This window comes from Monodelphis domestica, chromosome 3 (genome assembly GCF_027887165.1).
Source record: "Monodelphis domestica isolate mMonDom1 chromosome 3, mMonDom1.pri, whole genome shotgun sequence".
In the NCBI taxonomy this organism is placed as follows: Eukaryota; Metazoa; Chordata; class Mammalia; order Didelphimorphia; family Didelphidae; genus Monodelphis; species Monodelphis domestica.
The window spans coordinates 65,330,971-65,351,637 of record NC_077229.1 but is presented as its reverse complement, the minus strand read 5'-3'; the positions used below and the strand labels follow the sequence as shown (position 1 = coordinate 65,351,637).

The 20,667-nt window shown below is 41.6% G+C and overlaps 1 protein-coding gene across 3 annotated transcripts; it reads left to right on the top strand.

The window, feature by feature from the left end:
* Nucleotides 1-843: 843 nt before the first annotated feature.
* Nucleotides 844-19,557, top strand: LOC103093501 (mucin-16-like). Of its 3 annotated transcripts, none has more exons than XR_008917151.1 (12): nucleotides 844-1,148; nucleotides 2,258-2,385; nucleotides 2,481-2,548; nucleotides 4,261-4,427; nucleotides 5,346-5,384; nucleotides 12,997-13,121; nucleotides 13,221-13,288; nucleotides 13,641-13,826; nucleotides 14,844-14,879; nucleotides 17,172-17,234; nucleotides 18,744-18,855; nucleotides 19,223-19,557. XR_008917151.1 is itself a non-coding variant. In XM_056820671.1 (9 exons), exons 2-8 carry the CDS (start codon nucleotides 2,329-2,331, stop codon nucleotides 13,810-13,812), a joined length of 696 nt encoding a protein of 231 aa, XP_056676649.1. In that variant the 5' UTR covers nucleotides 844-1,148; nucleotides 2,258-2,328; the 3' UTR covers nucleotides 13,813-13,826; nucleotides 14,844-17,159. The 3 variants fall into 3 exon arrangements, 1 of the variants encoding a protein (XP_056676649.1); XR_008917150.1 differs by having other exon boundaries at nucleotides 17,166-17,234; XM_056820671.1 differs by lacking the exons at nucleotides 17,172-17,234; nucleotides 18,744-18,855; nucleotides 19,223-19,557 and having other exon boundaries at nucleotides 14,844-17,159.
* The last annotated feature ends 1,110 nt before the right edge of the window (nucleotides 19,558-20,667 follow it).

Sequence of the window (20,667 nt, the reverse complement as noted above, 5' to 3'; positions counted from 1 at the left end):
ATTAATTTAACCTTTATAGGTACTTAGCACCCTTTTGTATTAGATCTAAAAATAGACCTAGCTTAAGGTTTTAGCTTCACTCTAAGTATGAGTTGAGGACTTTTCATTGTTCAGTAAGGAATTTTACAACTTTATTTTCCCCTAAAGTATGCCTAAGTATGGGTGGAGTAATGTTAAAATTCCCAATACATTCCTGATCAAGTACCTCCATTTGTTTCAATAAGGGAATAGCCTTAACCAAATGTTCTAAGGTAGACTCTGAGCAGTTTTAAGATTCAGAGAGAAAGACAGACAGACAGAGACAGAGACAGAGACAGAGAGAAGAGGACTAAGAAAATGCCATTGATTTTAGTCTTGGAAACAGCAGTTTTCAGTGTTTCCATGTCAGATCATTTCAGAAGTATGACTACAAGGGACTGATGAATGAATGGGTTAAGGGGAACCAGAAGTTCTGAGTGTAGATAGGCAGATCCAGCTAGATGACCTCATTCCAAAGAAATAGGGCAGGGTTAACAAAAAGGGTTAGTGAGCCAAAACCAAAATTAGAACATGTCAGCTAGTACAAAATGAGCAGAAACACATATTTGCAAGCTTGAGTTTACAGAGCACCAGTCACCCACTCAATGAGTAACTAAAAATATGAATTGCCTAAAGGAGGGAGGGAATAAGCATCTACATTCACATACAATGCTATACACTTTCATCAAGAGTTTTTCATTTGATCAAATTTGAACAAATTTCAACCACCCTGTAAGAAAGGTAGTAATAGTATCCCCATTTTCCAGATGGGAAAACTGAGTTAATCAAATGTTAAGTGACTCACTAGATCTGCCTGGTTAGTAAGTGCTGTGTGCTGAATTTGAACTCAGGTTTTTGTGATTCTAATCCCAAAGCTTTATGCACTGGGCCATCAGTGGTCTCCTATGGAATCATTCTCCATCATTTTAAGGATCCTATCAATGCATCTTTTTCCAGACCTCTGAAGAATCTGACAGTGACTGAAGTAGGTGTCACCTGCCTCTATCAGAGTGATTCCACTGGTCCCTTCCTGGATAGAGAGAGGGTTTACTGAGAATTCAGCAATCAGACTGGGGGCATCACTAGACTGGGGCCCTATACCCTCGACAGCAACAGTCTCTACCTCAATGGTGAGTAAGCCCACTCAGGACATGACTCTTGAATCTTCTCCTTGATTTTATCCCTGTTTGGAAAATAGACATTCTGCCCAAATTCTTGCTCCGTTTTCCTCTGCCCACTGTAAGGTAAGCACAGCAGAGAAGCAGGGGACCCAAAGAAACCAGGTGAATCAATTAAATCAGAACCCTCTCTGTCTCTGACTGTCTGTCTGTTTGTCTTCTCATTTCTTGCTTTCTCTAGGTTATAACCATTACTTACAATCTTCCACCTCTAGTAAGTATTCATCAACTTCATGTCTCTATCTATCTTCCTGTGACCTGGAAGAAGAAACAATTGATACTCCTACCAATCCTATTTACTCTGTTTTTTTTTGAAAGGGAAGGGATAGAAGGACCCAAGGGATGGCCTGTGGTCCCTCAGAATTTTAATCCTCACATTCCATGGACTACTTATTTACCAAGCCCAGCAAGAATCCTTTCCCCCATATTCCATATTCAAACATAAATTTTCTGTGACATTCAAATAGCTTTTCCAAGGCTTTCATTCTTGATTCTCTACCCTTCAGCTCCTATCCAGACCACAATCCCTTCAAGAATTTCCTCAGCTCCTTCACTACTGACCAATTCCTCAGACCATCACATATTTCTGACCTGTTTCTTGGGTAGTCTTAATTGAATTGGTACCTTGGGAAGCTGACTCTAAGATGAGGAGGTGGGAGTTGTAGAGCAAAATTGTGGTGGAGGTGGGAGTGGGGAAGTGAAAGAGCTCTTCTTATAGATGCATCATTGGGAGTCAGTTTCGTGTTTTCCTTCCAGTAAAGAATAGGCCAACCTTTATTGGGTATCCCTGGGTAAGCTGATGGATGTCAGAATGTTTCAGTGAATAGGGCATCCATCTAAAAGTCAAAAAGAAAAAATAACCATCTGTAAGATCTAGGTTGAAATTTCTCCTTTGACACTAGCTATGGGACCTTGGGCACATCCCTGAATCCTCCCTGGACTTCAGTTTCCTCACCTGTAAGATCAAGGGGTTAGATGTGCCATTCTAGATCTAAACTGACAATCCCATGATCCTCTATACCCAACTCTCAACCATGAAGGTTTCTCTGCTCCCCCTACAGCATCTGGCAGCTTTAGCTTGGAGTCTTTTACCCTGAACTTCACAATCACCAACTTGCTCTGCACAGCAGACATGGGACGGCCAGGCTCCCAAAAGTTCAAAGCCACTGAAAGAGTCCTAGAGCACCTGGTGAGATTTCCCATTTCCTCTCCTACCTTGCTCCTCCCTGGGACTGAAACCCCTGTCTGTCCAGGTGCTCACTCATTCTCTCTTTTCCTTTATAGCTCAGCCACTTGCTTGAAAACAGTAGCCTTGGCTCTGACTATTCTGGATGCAGGCTGACCATGCTGAGGTGAGATGGGGCCAGGTGGTCAGGGACTCAGGAGATGTGTGGAGCAGTCCTTTCCCCTGCACTGGCCCCAGGGCCACTTCTTCCCCACAAAGCCAAGAAGGCTACAGTGCTTACATAGCTGATCATAAGGGGGCGATCTGACCTCTCTTTAGTTCAAGAAGCATTTAGCAGCTACACATCAGGTGCTAAGTGGACTGCTAGGTACTGGAAATAGAAAAAGAAAACACTCTCTGACATCGAGGAGTTTATGTTCTGTTGGGATAAAGGAGGTACAATGTGTACACATGGGAGTCTGAGGAGGGAGAGAACACTGATGACTGGGAGATCTGGTAAAGGTTTTCCCTTGGTGGCATTTGAACACACTTACTTGAAGGAAACAAAGTATTTCAAGAGGCAGCTAGTTGGTACAGTGGTGGATGGAATGCCAGACCAGGCATCAGGAAGATGACAAGTTCAAATCTGGCCTCAGACCTTTCAAGGTATGTGACCTTGGACAAGTCACTTAACTCCTGTGTCTCAATCTCCCCATATATAAATATAAATATATAAAATGAGCTGGAAAAGGAAATGGCAAACCATTCCAGCATCTTTTACAAGAAGGCCTCAGATGGCATCATGAAGAGTCAGACATGACTGAAACAACTGAACAACAACAGCAAAAATATCCCATGAGGAATGGTCATTGTAAGCAAAATCCTGAAGAAAGGGGAATGAATTCTGAGATGCAAGAACAGTTAATTGCCTAATTTGATTAGAATGTCAAGTGTATAATATGAACACCAGTTTGGCAAGGGAAGCCAGCTCGTCATGGATTTTAAAGGTCAGGCTAAGGAATTTTCATTTATTACCAGAGGGGACAGAAAGCTACTAACAACCAAAAATCCCCTTTCCTTTCTGTCTTGGAATGACTACTAAATATTGGTTGCAAATCAGAAGATTTTGGTAAGGACTCTGCAACTGGAGTTAAGTGACTTGCCCAGGGTCACATAGCTGACACAGAATCCTGGTGTAGGACTCTTTAGAAGAAGTGATTGAAAAGTTGTATTATGTGTTGAAAAGATAATTTAAAGGTAAATAGTTGCAGTGTAGATCTCATTCACTGTTAAGCTTTCAGAGGCAGCATGGGGTAGTGGGTTAGAGAACAGGCCTCAAGGGTCAAGAGACCATGGGTGGCTTTGGAAAGCCAGGTCCAGAGATGGGAGGTTCAAATCTGGCCCTCAACTTCCCAGCTGTATGACCCTGGGCAAGTCACTTCACCCCAGTTTCTTAGCCCTTATCTCTATTCTACCTTGGAAGTGGTACTTTTTAAGTACTACTTCTAATTCTAAGTAGCAATTCTAAGAGAGAAGAAAAGGGCTTTTGAAAAAAGAGACATGAGGAATAGGGTTTGATTCCCACCTGGGTGACCTACTGGTTATATGATCCTGGGCAAATCATTTCATAGTCCCCAGTAATGGTAGTGTGAGGCTATACGTTTCAGAGAAGATGCTGCTCTGTATTAGTCAAGACAAATCTGCCCCCTCCTCTGCTCCAGCTCCTGAAATCATGAAAATGGCAGGTCTGGCCTCCCACTTTTTTGACAATAAGCTAGAACTCTACAAAGAAATGGATGACTTTCCAGAGCATTCATGGTGCCTTCTCACTGCAGCTGTCTTTGGCATGCCTACGTTTGCTAGATCCTTCACAGTTACCTCCAATGTGTCCTTTCCCAGGCCCGTACAGAATGGAACAGCAACCGAATTCCTGTGTGGCCACTGGAAAACTCCCACCACCCCTAGCCTGGACAGGAAGAAGATTTACCGGGAGCTGAGCAATCAGACCCAAGGTATCACCAGGCTGGGTGCCTATACCCTGGACAATAAGAGCCTCTATCTAGATGGTGAGTAGCCAGCTCTGACCAGGACATAGGCAGCTCCTTGACCTCCCTCGCTTGCTTCCTTCCATTCCTGTTAAGCCCTCACCTATTGAAAAAACTTTCTATGCCTTTGAGGGTGCAGCTTTGCCTCTATGGTTTTACCTGGTCTGATAGAAGGTGTTTTCCTATGAGGTGTTTAGAGTGTGAGGGGGAGCCGGTATCAGACCCCAGAAATAGGACCCTCGGTGGGTGGATAGCCTCCTGACCTAGAAACTCCAGGAATCCCTTTCACATTGCAGTGGTTAGAGGCACAACACACTGCGATCTGAAAAATCTGTGCAAAATTTTTTGGTCCTCCGTTTGTACCAGAGAAGATGTCTGATTTCCCCTTTTTCTTTTATATGGTGTTTACGTGGCCTTATCTGTATTCATGGAAAATTAATTAATGAAAATGAAAAGTAGTGAAAATATATCCCTACATTTTCAGCCTTTGTGTTTCATCTACTGCCTTCCTCATACTTTTCACAAATTGTAACTTTTGATGTATTTTAACATTAAAATATAAATTGTGTATATTGAAAGCATTAAAAGATAAAATATTGATATTATACCATATATAATATATTTTATGTGTTTATGAGTTTCTTGACTTTTTCTGTGTCATCTGCTTACCTTCTTGTGCTATCTGCAGCTTCCACAATACTCCCCCAAATCCCCTCTTAATTTCTTATGCCAATCCTATAATATATTGGAACCACAATTGGAAAAATAAGGAATATCGGTACTTTGTGAATCATCTCTCTTAGCCAGTGTCCCATATTTTTCCAAATTATTGGGCTTCAGATGCTCTCTCTCTTTTTCTCTTTAATCCTTTCTTGAAATCTCAGTTCCTTGCATTCAAGGCTGTTCTCTCCCTCCCTCCCTCTCTCTCTCTCTCTGCAGGATACAGCTATCAGATGAATCTTTCCTCCTCCACAAGTGGTGAGTATTTTCATTCTGGGAACAAACAAAGAACACCACTTGTCTGTCCTGACCCTGTTCTGATAGCATTCTAGGAAGAAGAGGATGAACCAGCAGTGTAAAAGAGAGAGGAAGACATCATGTCTTCTGACTCCTATACTTCAGTCTTTCCCAGTTGACTCAGTGGCCAAGCCCCAATGGGGTGTCAGTTTTACCTGTGTCTTATACACTCAAACCTTCCATGTCACATGGGTATTTGGTCCACAATTGTTAAATATCCGATTTCTCTTGAGCTGTGGCACTAACAACTCTGACTCCAACTCCACTGTCAATTTCTTTTTCCTTTTTTTTCTTAACTTTTAGCTTCTGTCTTAGAACCAATACTATGTATTACCACTAAGTAGTAAAGGCTAGGCAATGGAGGTTAAGTGATTAGCCCAAGGTCACAATGCTAGGAAGTGTCCGAGACCAGATTTGAACCTAGGACCTCTTGTCTTTATACGGGGCTCTCAATTTACTGAGCCACCCAGCTGCCCCCCTCCACTGCCAATTTCCACAGGTATGGTCTGCCTCTGTTTTCATTCATTCTTTGGAAACTCTTGCTGCCCTTAACTGTGAGACAGAGATAAGAGATGTTCAGATCACAGATTTAGAGCTGGTAGGAGACTTTCAGATCATCTAGTCCAATTCCTGGTCTCATTTGACAGTTGAGGACACTAATGTCCAGAAAGGAACAGAGGCTCAAGGTCATATAGGTAGGAAGCAGGACGGCTGGGTTTGGAACCCAGATCTCCTTTCTCCAAATCCAATATTCTTTCTTCTGCATTGCATTGAAAGAGATATTCCTCTGATTTATGGCTAGAGATTTCATGAAGGATTCATTAGTGAACAGATTCTGCTCAGCTTTCCTTTGAAGAAGAAATTGGAGTTTCAGTTAGGTGTCCTTAATGATGGTGATGCTCGCCGGTTAAGATGGCGGCTTAGAGAAAGCTAAAGCTCAGATCTCCGGAAAAACCCTTCCCGACTGATCTCAAACCAAAAGCTCCTAAGGCGCCGAAATTCAAAACGATCAACAGCACAGACCCTGGGAAGCCTCCTCCTGGACCTGGACCCGGTTCAAAAGGTACGGCTCCCCTCAAAAGCCAGAACCCGAGATCACTCGGACCTCAGGGGTAGGAGCACAGAGTCCAAGGCTCCCGGAAGCCGCAGCCCTGCCGGGCTCAGAGAGCAGAACCCTCAGGGCCTTCTACCCGAGTCCGGGTGAAAGTTACTGCCTGGGGCTTCCGCTGCAGAGAGCTTGGCGAAACAACAGCAACCCTCAGGGCGGGCAAAACAGCCTCACGGGCTGGATCCTGCTATCCAAGTCTCAGTGAAAGTCCTTGCCCTCAGAGCTTGGGTTAGCTGCAGCCCATCCCCCCCACAGGCCGACGAAACAGCCTCACGGCCAGCGATTCTGAAGGCAACTTCCGGAAAGCGAGCCAGGGGGAGAGTGTGGCCTCGTGGTCCGACCCTTCCATTCCAGTTCCAGTGAGGCATATTCAGTTTAACCCAGGGAAAGCTCATAGAAGGGACAATCTGCCCCGGACTAAAGCCTCTGATCACCAGACAGAGATAAGAAAAGCTAATCCTCCACATTCAGAGATGGCAGCAAACTCCACAGAAGCACAGAAGCCCCAAAATACCAAGAAAAATAAGAAGAAAGGGGCGACTTTGGACACATTCTATGGAGCCAAAATACAAAATACAGAGCAGATAGAAGAAGATATACAAGAAAATTCTCCAAAACCTTCCAAAGGAAATAGAAACTCTCCACAAACCCATGAAGAATTTAAATCAGAAATGACCAAAAAGATGGAAGCCCTCTGGGAGGAAAAGTGGGAAATAATGCAAAAGAAATTCACGCATCTACAAAACCAGTTTGACCAAACTGTAAAAGAAAACCAGGCTTTAAAGCAAGAACTAATAAAGCAAAGCCAAAACACCAAGAAATTAGAAGAGAACATAAAATATCTCACCGACAAGGTGATAGATCTGGAAAATAGAGGGAGAAGAGAAAATTTAAGAATAATTGGACTCCCAGAAAAGCCAGAAATAAACACCAAACTGGACATGGTGATACAAGATATAATCAAAGAAAATTGCCCAGAGATTCTAGAACAAGGGGGCAATACAGCCACTGACAGAGCTCACAGAACACCTTCTACACTAAACCCCCAAAAGACAACTCCCAGGAATGTAATTGCCAAATTCCAAAGCTATCAAACAAAAGAAAAAATCCTACAGGAAGCCAGAAAAAGACAATTTAGATATAAAGGAATGCCAATCAGGGTCACCCAAGACCTTGCAAGTTCTACTCTGAATGACCGTAAGGCATGGAACATGATCTTCAGAAAGGCAAGAGAGCTGGGTCTCCAACCAAGAATCAGCTACCCAGCGAAACTGACTATATACTTCCAAGGGAAAGTATGGGCATTCAACAAAATAGAAGACTTCCAACTTTTTGCAAAGAAAAGACCAGAGCTCTGTGGAAAGTTTGATACCGAAAAACAAAGAGCAAGGAATACCTGAAAAGGTAAATATTAAGGAAAGGGGAAAAATGTTATTTTCTTTTACTCAAACTCTCTTCTATAAGGACTACATTTATATCAATCTATGTATACTAATATGTGGGGAAAATGTAATGTATAAATAGGGGGTAAAGAAAGACCAAATAGAATAATCGTTCTCACACAAAGATTCACATGGGAAGGGGAGGGGAAGAAAACTCCTATAAGAAGGAGAGGAAGAGAGGGTTTTTTTTTTTTTACTTAAACCTCAATCTCAGGGAAATCAACTCTGAGAGGGAAAAACATCCAGATCCATTGGGATCTTGAATTCTATCTTACCCAACAAGGGTAAGGAGAAGGGAAAACCGAGGGGGGGAGGGGGAGAGGGAGAACAAAAAGGGAGGGAAAGAGAGGGGGGAGGGGGAGAGGGAGAACAAAAAGGGAGGGAAAGAGAGGGGGGAGGGGGAGGGAAGAAAAACGGAGGGACTAAAAAGGGAAATATCAAGGGAGGGGACAAGGGGACTGATTCAAAGTAAATCACTGGACTAAAATGTAGAGCCGAAGAAGAAAAGGTTAGAATTAGGGAAGGCAATCAAAATGCCAGGGAGTCCACAAATGACAATCATAACTTTGAACGTGAATGGGATGAACTCACCCATAAAACGTAGACGAATAGCAGAATGGATTAGAATCCAAAACCCTACCATATGTTGTCTTCAAGAAACACACATGAGGCGGGTTGACACCCACAAGGTCAGAATTAAAGGATGGAGTAAGACCTTCTGGGCCTCAACTGATAGAAAGAAGGCAGGAGTGGTAATCATGATATCTGATAAAGCCAATGCAAAAATAGACCTGATCAAAAGGGATAGGGAAGGTAATTATATTTTGTTAAAAGGGACTCTAGACAATGAGGAAATATCATTAATCAACATGTATGCACCAAATAATATAGCACCCAAATTTCTAATGGAGAAACTAGGAGAATTGAAGGAAGAAATAGACAATAAAACCATACTAGTGGGAGACTTAAACCAACCATTATCAAATTTAGATAAATCAAATCAAAAAATAAATAAGAAAGAGGTAAAAGAAGTGAATGATATCTTAGAAAAATTAGAATTAATAGACATATGGAGAAAAATAAATAGGGATAAAAAGGAATACACCTTCTTCTCAGCACCACATGGCACATTCACAAAAATTGACCATACATTAGGTCACAGAAACATAGCACACAAATGCAAAAAAGCAGAAATAATGAATGCAGCCTTCTCAGATCACAAGGCAATAAAAATAATGATTAGTAATGGTACATGGAAAACCAAATCTAAAACCAATTGGAAATTAAACAATATGATACTCCAAAACCGTTTAGTTAAAGAAGAAATCATAGAAACAATTAATAATTTCATCAAGGAAAATGACAATGGCGAAACATCCTTTCAAACCTTTTGGGATGCAGCCAAAGCGGTAATCAGAGGCAAATTCATATCCCTGAAAGCTTATATTAACAAACAAGGGAGAGCAGAGATCAATCAATTGGAAATGCAATTGAAAAAACTCGAAAGCGATCAAATTAAAAACCCCCAGCAGAAAACCAAATTAGAAATCCTAAAAATTAAGGGAGAAATTAATAAAATCGAAAGTGATAGAACTATTGATTTAATAAATAAGACAAGAAGCTGGTACTTTGAAAAAACAAACAAAATAGACAAAGTACTGGTCAATCTAATTAAAAAAAGGAAGGAAGAAAAGCAAATTCACAGCATTAAAGATGAAAAGGGGGACAGCACCTCCAATGAGGAGGAAATTAAGGCAATCATTAGAAATTACTTTGCCCAATTATATGGCAATAAATACACCAATTTAGGAGAAATGGATGAATATATACAAAAATACAAACTGCCTAGACTAACAGAAGAGGAAATAGAATTCTTAAATAATCCCATATCAGAAATTGAAATCCATCAAGCCATCAAAGAACTTCCTAAGAAAAAATCCCCAGGGCCTGATGGATTCACCTGTGAATTCTATCAAACATTCAGAGAACAGTTAATCCCAATACTACACAAACTATTTGACATAATAAGCAAAGAGGGAGTTCTACCAAACTCCTTTTATGACACAAACATGGTACTGATTCCAAAACCAGGCAGGTCAAAAACAGAGAAAGAAAACTATAGGCCAATCTCCCTAATGAATATAGATGCAAAAATCTTAAATAGGATACTAGCAAAAAGACTCCAGCAAGTGATCAGAAGGATCATTCACCATGATCAAGTAGGATTCATACCAGGGATGCAGGGCTGGTTCAACATTAGGAAAACCATCCACATAATGACCACATCAACAAGCAAACTAGCAAGAACCACATGATTATCTCAATAGATGCAGAAAAAGCCTTTGATAAAATACAACACCCATTCCTATTAAAAACACTAGAAAGCATAGGAATAGAAGGGTCATTCCTAAAAATAATAAACAGTATATATCTAAAACCAACAGCTAATATCATCTGCAATGGGGATAAACTAGATGCATTCCCAATAAGATCAGGAGTGAAACAAGGATGCCCATTATCACCTCTACTATTTGACATTGTACTAGAAACACTAGCAGTAGCAATTAGAGAAGATAAAGGAATTGAAGGCATCAAAATAGGCAAGGAGGAGACTAAGTTATCACTCTTTGCGGATGACATGATGGTCTACTTAAAGAATCCTAGATATTCAACCAAAAAGCTAATTGAAATAATCAACAACTTTAGCAAAGTTGCAGGATACAAAATAAACCCACATAAATCATCAGCTTTTCTATATATCTCCAACACAGCTCAGCAGCAAGAACTAGAAAGAGAAATCCCATTCAAAATCACCTTAGACAAAATAAAATACCTAGGAATCTATCTCCCAAGACAAACACAGGAACTATATGAACACAACTACAAAACACTCGCCACACAACTAAAACTAGACTTGAACAAATGGAAAAACACTAACTGCTCATGGATAGGACGAGCCAATATAATAAAAATGACCATCCTACCCAAACTTATTTATCTATTTAGTGCCATACCCATTGAACTACCAAAATACTTCTTCACTGATTTAGAAAAAACCATAACAAAGTTCATTTGGAAGAACAAAAGATCAAGGATATCCAGGGAAATAATGAAAAAAAAACACATATGATGGGGGCCTTGCAGTCCCTGACCTAAAACTATATTACAAAGCAGCAGTCATCAAAACAATTTGGTACTGGCTAAGAAACAGAAAGGAAGATCAGTGGAATAGACTGGGGGAAAGCGACCTCAGCAAGACAGTATACGATAAACCCAAAGATCCCAGCTTTTGGGACAAAAATCTACTATTCGATAAAAACTGCTGGGAAAATTGGAAGACAGTGTGGGAGAGACTAGGAATAGATCAACACCTCACACCCTACACCAAGATAAATTCAAAATGGGTGAGTGACTTAAACATAAAGAAGGAAACCATAAGTAAATTGGGTAAACACAGAATAGTATACATGTCAGACCTTTGGGAGGGGAAAGGCTTTAAAACCAAGCAAGATATAGAAAGAATCACAAAATGTAAAATAAATAATTTTGACTACATCAAACTAAAAAGCTTTTGTACAAACAAAACCAATATAACTAAAATCAGAAGGGAAACAACAAATTGGGAAAAAATCTTCATAGAAACCTCTGACAAAGGTTTAATTACTCATATTTATAATGAGCTAAATCAATTGTACAAAAAATCAAGCCATTCTCCAATTGATAAATGGGCAAGGGAAATGGATAGGCAGTTCTCAGATAACGAAATCAAAACTATCAACAAGCACATGAAGAAGTGTTCTACATCTCTTATAATCAGAGAGATGCAAATGAAAACAACTCTGAGGTATCACCTCACACCTAGCAGATTGGCTAACATAACAGCAAAGGAAAGTAATGAATGCTGGAGGGGATGTGGCAATGTAGGGACATTAATTCATTGCTGGTGGAGTTGTGAATTGATCCAACCATTCTGGAGGGCAATTTGGAACTATGCCCAAAGGGCGACAAAAGAATATCTACCCTTTGACCCAGCCATAGCACTGCTGGGTCTGTACCCCAAAGAGATAATGGACACAAAGACTTGTACAAAAATATTCATAGCTGAGCTCTTTGTGGTGGTCCAAAACTGGAAAACGAGGGGATGCCCATCAATTGGGGAATGGCTGAACAAACTGTGGTATATGTTGGTGATGGAGTACTATTGTGCTAAAAGGAATAATAAAGTGGAGAAGTTCCATGGAGACTGGAACAACCTCCAGGAAGTGATGCAGAGCGAGAGGAGCAGAACCAGGAGAACATTGTACACAGAGACTAATACACTGTGGTATAATCGAACGTAATGGACTTCTCCATTAGTGGCGGTGTAATGTCCCTGAACAACTTGCAGGGATCCAGGAGAAAAAAACACCATTCATAAGCAAAGGATAAACTATGGGAGTGGAAACACCAAGAAAAAGGAACTGCCTGAATACAGAGGTTGAGGGGACATGACAGAGGATAGACTCTAAATGAACACTCTAATGCAAATACTATCAACAAAGCAATGGGTTCAAATCAAGAAAACATCTTATGCCCAGTGGACTTATGCGTCGGCTATGGGGGGTGGGGGGGAGGAAAAGAAAATGATCTATGTCTTTAACGAATAATGCTTGGAAATGATCAAATAAAATATATTTAAAAAAAATGATGGTGATGCTCATCATCATCATCATTGTCTATCTTTTATCTAGGATTTTAAGGTTCTCAAAGTACTTTACAGATATTATCCTTTTGGATTACACATCTGAAGCTCAGGCATGGGAGATATCTGTCCTTCCTATACAGTAGTCTGTGTTTGGTCATGATGCTGGGAGACTAGAAAGGGTGTGCAAAGTCTTGGAGATTTGTGGTTCCCTCATGGATGTGTTAAGAGGGCCCGAAAACTTCATTTTCTCCCGAAGGACAACACCTAATGGTGGTTGCTGAATGTGTTGAATGATGCACAGGCAACGTCTCAGACAGAGCTCTCTCCTCTTTTTTGCAGCTGGAGGTCCCAACTTTGAGCCTTTCACACTGAAGTTCACCATCACCAACATGAGGTACACAGCAGACATGGGGGAAAGGGGCTCCAGCATATTCATCTCCACTGAGAGAGTGCTGCAGCGCCTGGTAAGACATGATCCTCTCCCATCCTTTTACTCAGCTGCCTTCTTTAGCCTGGGTATTGGGAGTTGATCTACAAGTCCCATTTCCTTCTCTCCTTTCTAGCTCAGTTCCTTGTTTGAAAAGAGCAGCCTTGGCTCTCAGGATTTTGCAAGCAAATTGACCTTACTGAGGTGAGAGCTCTGGGAGTCACTGGCCTTGCCCTCAAGCACGTATACATTGGTGGCCTCTAGAAAGATGACCTCAGCCTTTAGTGGACAGGCAGACTTTCCAGGCCTTAAATGAATTTATCCACATCCCCTTATCGATATAGTGAATTCAGACTTGAAATTTTGGCAGTTCCCCCCAAATTCTCTAAAGTAGATCCAGTGAGACCTATGGCTGTTGCCCCATTTCACCATCATCACCATTTCAGTGTTTGCTACTGGCTTCATGGGGGTGGCTGTCCATATCTCAGAAGTTGTTACCAAGCTTCTCAGACCCTCTTTCAAAAGGCTTCCAGTGACCCTTTTTCTCCTTTCCCAGGCCTATGAAGGAGGGAAGAGCAACCCTAGTTCATTTCACTTGCATCCATCGGAGAGATCCTTCCAGCCCTGTCCTAGATAGAGAAAAAATTTACTGCGAGTTGAGCTATCTGACCTGGAGCATCACCAGGCTGGGCCCGTACACATTAGACAAGCACATTAGACAAGCATAGCCTCTACCTCAATGGTGAGTATCCCATTCAGGATATGCTCCTTGAGACATCTCCTTCATTTTCAGGAAATAGCCATCCTGCCCAAAATTTTCTCTGTCTCTTCCTCTCCCCACTATAATATAAACCCACTACAGAAGCAGGGTACCTAATGAAAAAAGATGAACAACCCTGACTCAACAAGTGTATTCCCTCCCTCCCTCCCTCTCTCTCTCCCTCTCTCTCTCTCTCTCTCTCTCTCTCTCTCTCTCTCTCTCTCTCTCTCTCTCTCTCTCTCTCGCAACTTGACTTCTCTATCTTCCTCGAGGAAATAGTTTATCTTTCTCCCAATATTATTCATATCATTCTCTGAAAAAGGGAAGGGACAGATCTCTCTCTCTCTCTCTCGCAACTTGACTTCTCTATCTTCCTCGAGGAAATAGTTTATCTTTCTCCCAATATTATTCATATCATTCTCTGAAAAAGGGAAGGGACAGACTGACCTCAGGGATGGCCTGTTGTCCACCCTGTAGTTCAGTATTTTAAGCATCAATTTCCATTGGAGTACTTAGTGACCTAGCCCAACACCTTTGCATATAGTAATAGTTCCATAAATGTTCCTTCACTGGTAAGTAGACCACGCCTACAAATTAACTTCTTTGTTTTATTTCCTAATTTCATTTGACTCGGCCATCTTTCCCCTATCCCCTCTCTGTTCTTAGACCCATATTTCTTTGTTTTTGCTTACCTACTTTTCAATGATGTTATGACCCAGACTTTTCCATGCTTCTTCCTGGGAAGAAGTTATCTTTTCCCTGAGATATAATGAGCCATCCCATATCTGGAAATGAAGCAATCAAGGAGACCTTTGTTGGAGTGGAAATTTATGTTCTGCTTGAAGTGCAACAGACTCCTGATCTGGACCCTTTCTTCTTCCTTCTAGCAGCAGCCCTGATAGTTTTACTACCTGATTGCCTAATCCTAATGGCCCCAGATTTCTCTCCTCAGATTTTTGTCTTTCCTCACATGGTGCATCTCTTTCTCTTTCTCTGTAGGTTACAATCATTTGGCCGTGGCCCCCACCAAAATGCGTGAGTGTCTCTATTGGAAAGGGAATAGTTCCTTCATTTTACCCTTCATCTTCAAGACTGATTGGATTTCCTGGTGATAATGACAATAATACCATTCACATATTATCGAATATGTTATTTCCTTTGATCCTCAATAAAACCCTGGGAGGTGGGTGCTATTGATTTCTGAATTTTCCATATGAGGAAACTGAGACCGAGAGACATTAATTTCAGCTAGCAAGTACAGGAGGCAAAGTTCATACTCGGGTCTTCCAAACTCCCAAATCCAGCACCCAATTTACTCTGCTGTCCTTAATTTCAAGCCTCTCATTCTCTTTGAGCCCCAGTTTTCCTCATCTGGAGAAGGAAGGAATTGTATTAAATAGCCACTGAGTTCTATTTCAGCTCTATATTTATGACCCTAACCTTCCTATTAAGCCAGGAGAATAAGGAGAGCATGCAGTTTCCTAAAGATCAGAGCAGAAAAAGAGTGGATTGTTTCATACACTTTGTGTCTCTTTGTCTCATTCTCTTTTTCCCATGCTGAAAGCTTCCTATTCTCTCATAGCATTTCAGAGAGGTCTCTCCTCCATGGAACAGATCTGTCTCCCAAGTGACCAGGTCCAACAAATGGGATTCTGTTTCATTGGGTCATTCACCCCGAACTTTATTTTTCTCTTTTGCCATGTTGGGCTCACTCTCCCATGTTGTCCACTTTTTGGATTCCTGGTTATAATGAAGGAAGTCCAGTCCTACGCAGTGTTAATAAGTATATTCATACTCATTTGAATCCTGGGTTCATTCCCCTATTTGACAACTGGAGTTAGGCCCCAATGTGACTGTGTGAGCTAGTCAAAGACCTTATTATCCAAGCCCCTGATCCTGAATGACATCCTTCAGAAGTGATGAGGAAGGAATCCAAGAAGTGGCCTTCGCAGCTTTGGGGAAGTAGTGAGAAAGACTTCGGACACAGCAGGAAGCCTTTTAATGGATGTTAAATGACCACTTTTCTAGGATGTTCTTCAGCCACATGTGTTTTGAGCAGCCTAACAGCTTTGAAATTGTACATTTTGGTGATTCTGTGAAGAAAAGACTCCAGTTAAGGAAAGGGAACTCCAGATCTTTCTAGACCCTCTTGCCTCAGAGCCATGGCCTTTTGCTCTAATATTTCCTCTTCTTTTACTATAAATTTGATGGAGATGACAAGATAAACTGTCTTCAAAGTCAGTAAATTACTCAACAAACATGTGTTAAGCTCCAACTATGTATCAGCTACTCTGTCAGGTGATGGGGGTGTAGAGTCAAAATGAAAGGAAGCAATCCTTTCTCTAAAAGCATTCATATTTTATTGTGAGGGATGACATCTATATGAGCATTGATGGGTGTGCATGATACACACACTTATGTAGCCCAAATTCAAAAGTCAATTCAAGGTTGATGGAAGAGTGTTAGCAGTTGGTAATAATCAGAAAGGAATCCCTTGCAAGGTGGTCTTGAAGGAAGAAAGAGTGATTCTTTTGAAGAGGTGAGGAGCAGTGCATTCTAGGCATGAGTTGGGGTCAATGAAAAAGAATGGAGATGAGAAATATAGTACCCTATGTGAGGAACAGAGAGAGTCTTGTTTGACCAGACCATAGGGTGTGGGAAGGAGAATAGGGCATCACAAGGAAAAAGGTGGTAGTTTAGGGCCAAGTTGCTAAGGGTGCAAAAATGATTCTGGAGTCAGCAAATCTGGGATCAAATCCTGCCTCTGACATTTACGACCACTGTGGCCTTAGGCAAGTCATGGGAACTCTCTAGGTCTCCATTTCCTCTTCTATAACATGAGGGTGTTGGACTTGATAGACTTTGAGAGCCCATCTTGCTCCAGAATGTCTTCTATTTGATTCTAGAGGTGATAGAGAACCACTGGAGCTAACTGAATAAGTGCATGACATGGCTAGATCTTTACTTAAGGGAGCATGATAGAGAGCAAGGATACTGGCAAGTCACAAGCTCACCTCAGCACTATGGAACAGAGGAGGAGGAGGAGGATAAGGAGGAGGATTCACAGGTTGGAAGTATTTCTGTCAGTCATAGACCAGGCACCTCAGCTCCTTTTCTTATGCCAACCTTCCTCACAGGAGCTTGGGCATCCAGCAAAGGCACTGGATCCCATGGATTAAATCGTTTGGTGAACTAGTGCATATTGAATTACTCTCCTATAGGGCCCTGAGGTTGTACAGAGCATCCACAGCTGCTCTGAGTTCTCTGCTTTTAGGTACAAGAAATTTCTGCCCATCTTGAAACATTTTCCTTTTTTTCCAGTTTTAGCACCAGACCCAGCAGTAGCACCTGGTTGTCCCCTGTGGGCCACAGAGCCTGGAGGCTCCCAAGGTAAGGAAGAGAGGTTGATTCTGTGTTCTGGCAGTATTGTCAAACTAGATACAGATTCCTGTGCATTTCATATTGGCTAAAAAACTACAGATTAGCATTACCTATGTTAGCTACTGTAATCCCTTTATCTTGTTAAATATTTCCCAATTGTATTTTATTCTTATTCTGCCACACAGAGAACTTTGTGGGCCTCAATGTGGGCTATGAATGTGGCACCTCTGGGGGCCTAGTCCCAAATGGAAAGTGGGCAAAATATATGCTGTTTAAAAGAAGAATGGGCCCCAGGCCTTTCAGAGGTGATGTCTTTCTAAGAAATAGGCACTTTCCAAACAAGGAAAGGGCAGAGCTGAGGTTGCATATCATCTAGAAGCCCTAAGTCATAAAGACCAGAGATTTAAGTTTTGAAAAATTAGTTTCTACCATTGAAGGATGTTCTCTGTGGGAATTTGGAATAAATCCCTCTGTTCCTATTTGAACAATAAGGAAACTATAGCTGATTTAGGTAGGAATTCCCTGCCCTGATGGGTTTTTGCCACAAGGATCTTTCACCCCCAGGTCCCTGTAGTGTCAGGGGCGGGGGAGCACAGGACTGATCCTGCCCCCTTTGACTTAGGATTTCCAAATCATGTTCACCACCAAGGCAAAGGAGTCTGGTGAGGAACCTCATGGTCATATGATGTGAAGGAGTTAGTGTTGTCTAACTTATAGAAAAGACGAAAGGAAGATATGATAACTGCTTCCAAGCTTTTGTAGGGCTGTCACATGGACCAGAGATTAGGCTTCTCATTATGTCCCAGACAAGAAATCTAAGTTGTAAATATGCAAATTATGGCTTGAGATTAGGAAAAACATCCTAACAGTAAGTGCTGTCCCAAAGTGGAATAGGCTGCCTCGAGGAGTAGTGGCTGCTCCTTCACTGAGGACCATAAAGCATTGGTGAATGTTCATTTGTTGAGATCATTGTGGAGGGGTTTGTTTTCCTCAGATAGCAAACAGACAAGATGGCCTCTGACATTCCTTACAATTTTAATACCGTCCAAGCCAAGAGATATCTTGTCTCCCTGTCTCATAGCTAGTTTTCCATCTTATAACATTCAGAGCTGATTCTATTAACTATCTTTCATTACAACTGTTTTTCCAATAGCTTCTGTGCTAACCACGTCCCCTTTAGTCACATCCCCTCCAGCTCCATCCCCAGCACCAACAGCTTTCTCAAGCACAACAGGTTCAAAGACTGGATCTCTGGGTTATATCCTGGAAATTGTGCCATGCTTTACTCTGGGATTAGAGCTCAAGAGACATAGAGCAAGGGGGAAATTGGAAGACTGGGCAAGGCTGCTTTATGGGATGCATCAGCAGGTCTAGGATGTGAGGTTTTCATTCTAGGGCTGGGGTAGGTGGAGAGGGAATGGAATGCTGAAAGAACAATCAAACACAGGGTGTTAGTGGGTGTGCTGACTGGATATCCAGGATCGAAGTATTGGTATTCCTCTCCCTTTTTGGCCACAGCTGCTAGTTTAAGCTTCCAGTCTTTCACCACCATTCCCGAGGTGCTGTACACAGAAGATATGCATCTTTCTGGATCTGACAAGTTCAACTTCACCAAAAGAACCCTGCAGCAGTGAGTCTGCCCAATCCCTTCCTCATACCCCAAAAAGTCTGCTTTGTTGTGAATCTCCCCTTACCCTTGTATTCTCAGGAAATTCATTCCTGTTTTGGGTGTATGATTTAGAACAAATTTTCTAAGATAAATATTCAATCCAGTGGGGATCTTGGTTTAAACTAAGCTCTCATTTATAGACATAATGGAAGCAATTCAGCCATACTTCAGGCAAACCAAAGGCCTTTCCCACAGCCTGAAGGCTATTCAGTTTCTATGTCTTTGTATGAGGTTTGTCTTGTCTGGGGTTTGTATGTCTTGTCTGGGGTTCCTGTCATTATTCTTGCTATGTTTCTGTGTCACCATCAACATGTTTTTTTTTTTCCAGACCTTTGAAGAATGGCTCAGCAACTGGAGTGAGTTGTCTGTGCACACACAAAAGAAACCACAGAAGCTCATTCAGAGACCAAGAGAAGGTTTACTGGGAAGCGAAAAGATCATTTCACTAAGCTGGGCTTTTCCTCCTCCCTTGAAAGAGCCAGTCTACTCAATGATGAGGAGCACAACAGAGTCCCTAGCCTTTTCCTCTATCCCCATGCTACTTTCCCCTCCTCCTGCTAAATTTCCATTCTGATTCTGACCTTAATGTTCTCTCAAAGAATCATTACTTCTCAATACCATTTTATTACACCAACCACAGAAAATAAACCCTGCCCCTATCTACTTTCCTGTATTTTCTTTCATTTGGGATTTTCTGGGTTATTGTATTTGAGGTGCAAAAACAGAGACATCTCAGTTTCCTATTCTATTCAATGCTTTTGCTTTTATTTTTTAAAGTCCCTTATCTTTTGTCTTAAACTTGAATCTAAGTATCACCTCCAAGGAAAAAGAGCTGTAAGGGGGGAGGAAGAGGCTAATCATTTGGGATTATATGATTTATGGGGAGTCACAGCAAGGATGTTTCTGAGGACAGACCTGAGCCCAAGACTTTTCCATCTCAAGACCTGGCTCTCTATCCATTGATTCATTTAGCTGCCTCTATACAATTTGTTAAAAATAATTTGCAATTTTTGGGTCCAGAGCCAAGATGGCAGAGTAGAAGCAGGAAAGCTCAAAGCTACCATGAGAATCCTCTCCAACCAATGTACATTAGAAGGGAGGATAAGGGTGATGATTGGCAATGCTTAAACTTTCCTCTCATCATAACTGGCTCAGAGAGGGAATAACTACCATACTCATCAGGGTACAGAATCATATGTTACTGTATAGAAAAGTAGGAGGGGGGGACTCTGATAAGGGAAGAGGGATGATAATAGGAGAGAGGGGAAAGTAAGGAGGAGATAAAAAGCAAGACTCCGGTGAAGTGAGAGGGAAAGGAAAAAGAACAGAAAGGGGTGTTATATTTAGACTGAATATTAAATTGGTGGTCACCAGGGATTTAATTCCAAAATCCCAAAATGAATTAGTAAAGTAAAATGTAATTTGTTGTAGTTTATTTTTACAATAGAGGGAAGATATTAAGGAGGAGAGAAAAGGGGAGAGACAAAGAAAGAAAGAGAGTGAGAGAGAGAGTGAGAGACAGAGACAGAGACAGAGGGAGAGAGAGAGAGACAGAGACAGAGACAGAGACAGAGACAGAAGGGGAGAGAGAGAGAGAGCTAGACGTCCAGTTTCCTCTGAACCAGTTAGAAATTCTAAGGCACCAGTCAGGGGCAAGGAGTCTCAAGACAATGGGCCTTTCATGGAGGTTCATACCTCCAGGAAGGACAAGGAAGATGCCAGCCTATACACTCACCACAGTGACTGTCTAAAAGGAAAGTAGTCTGAAGTCTC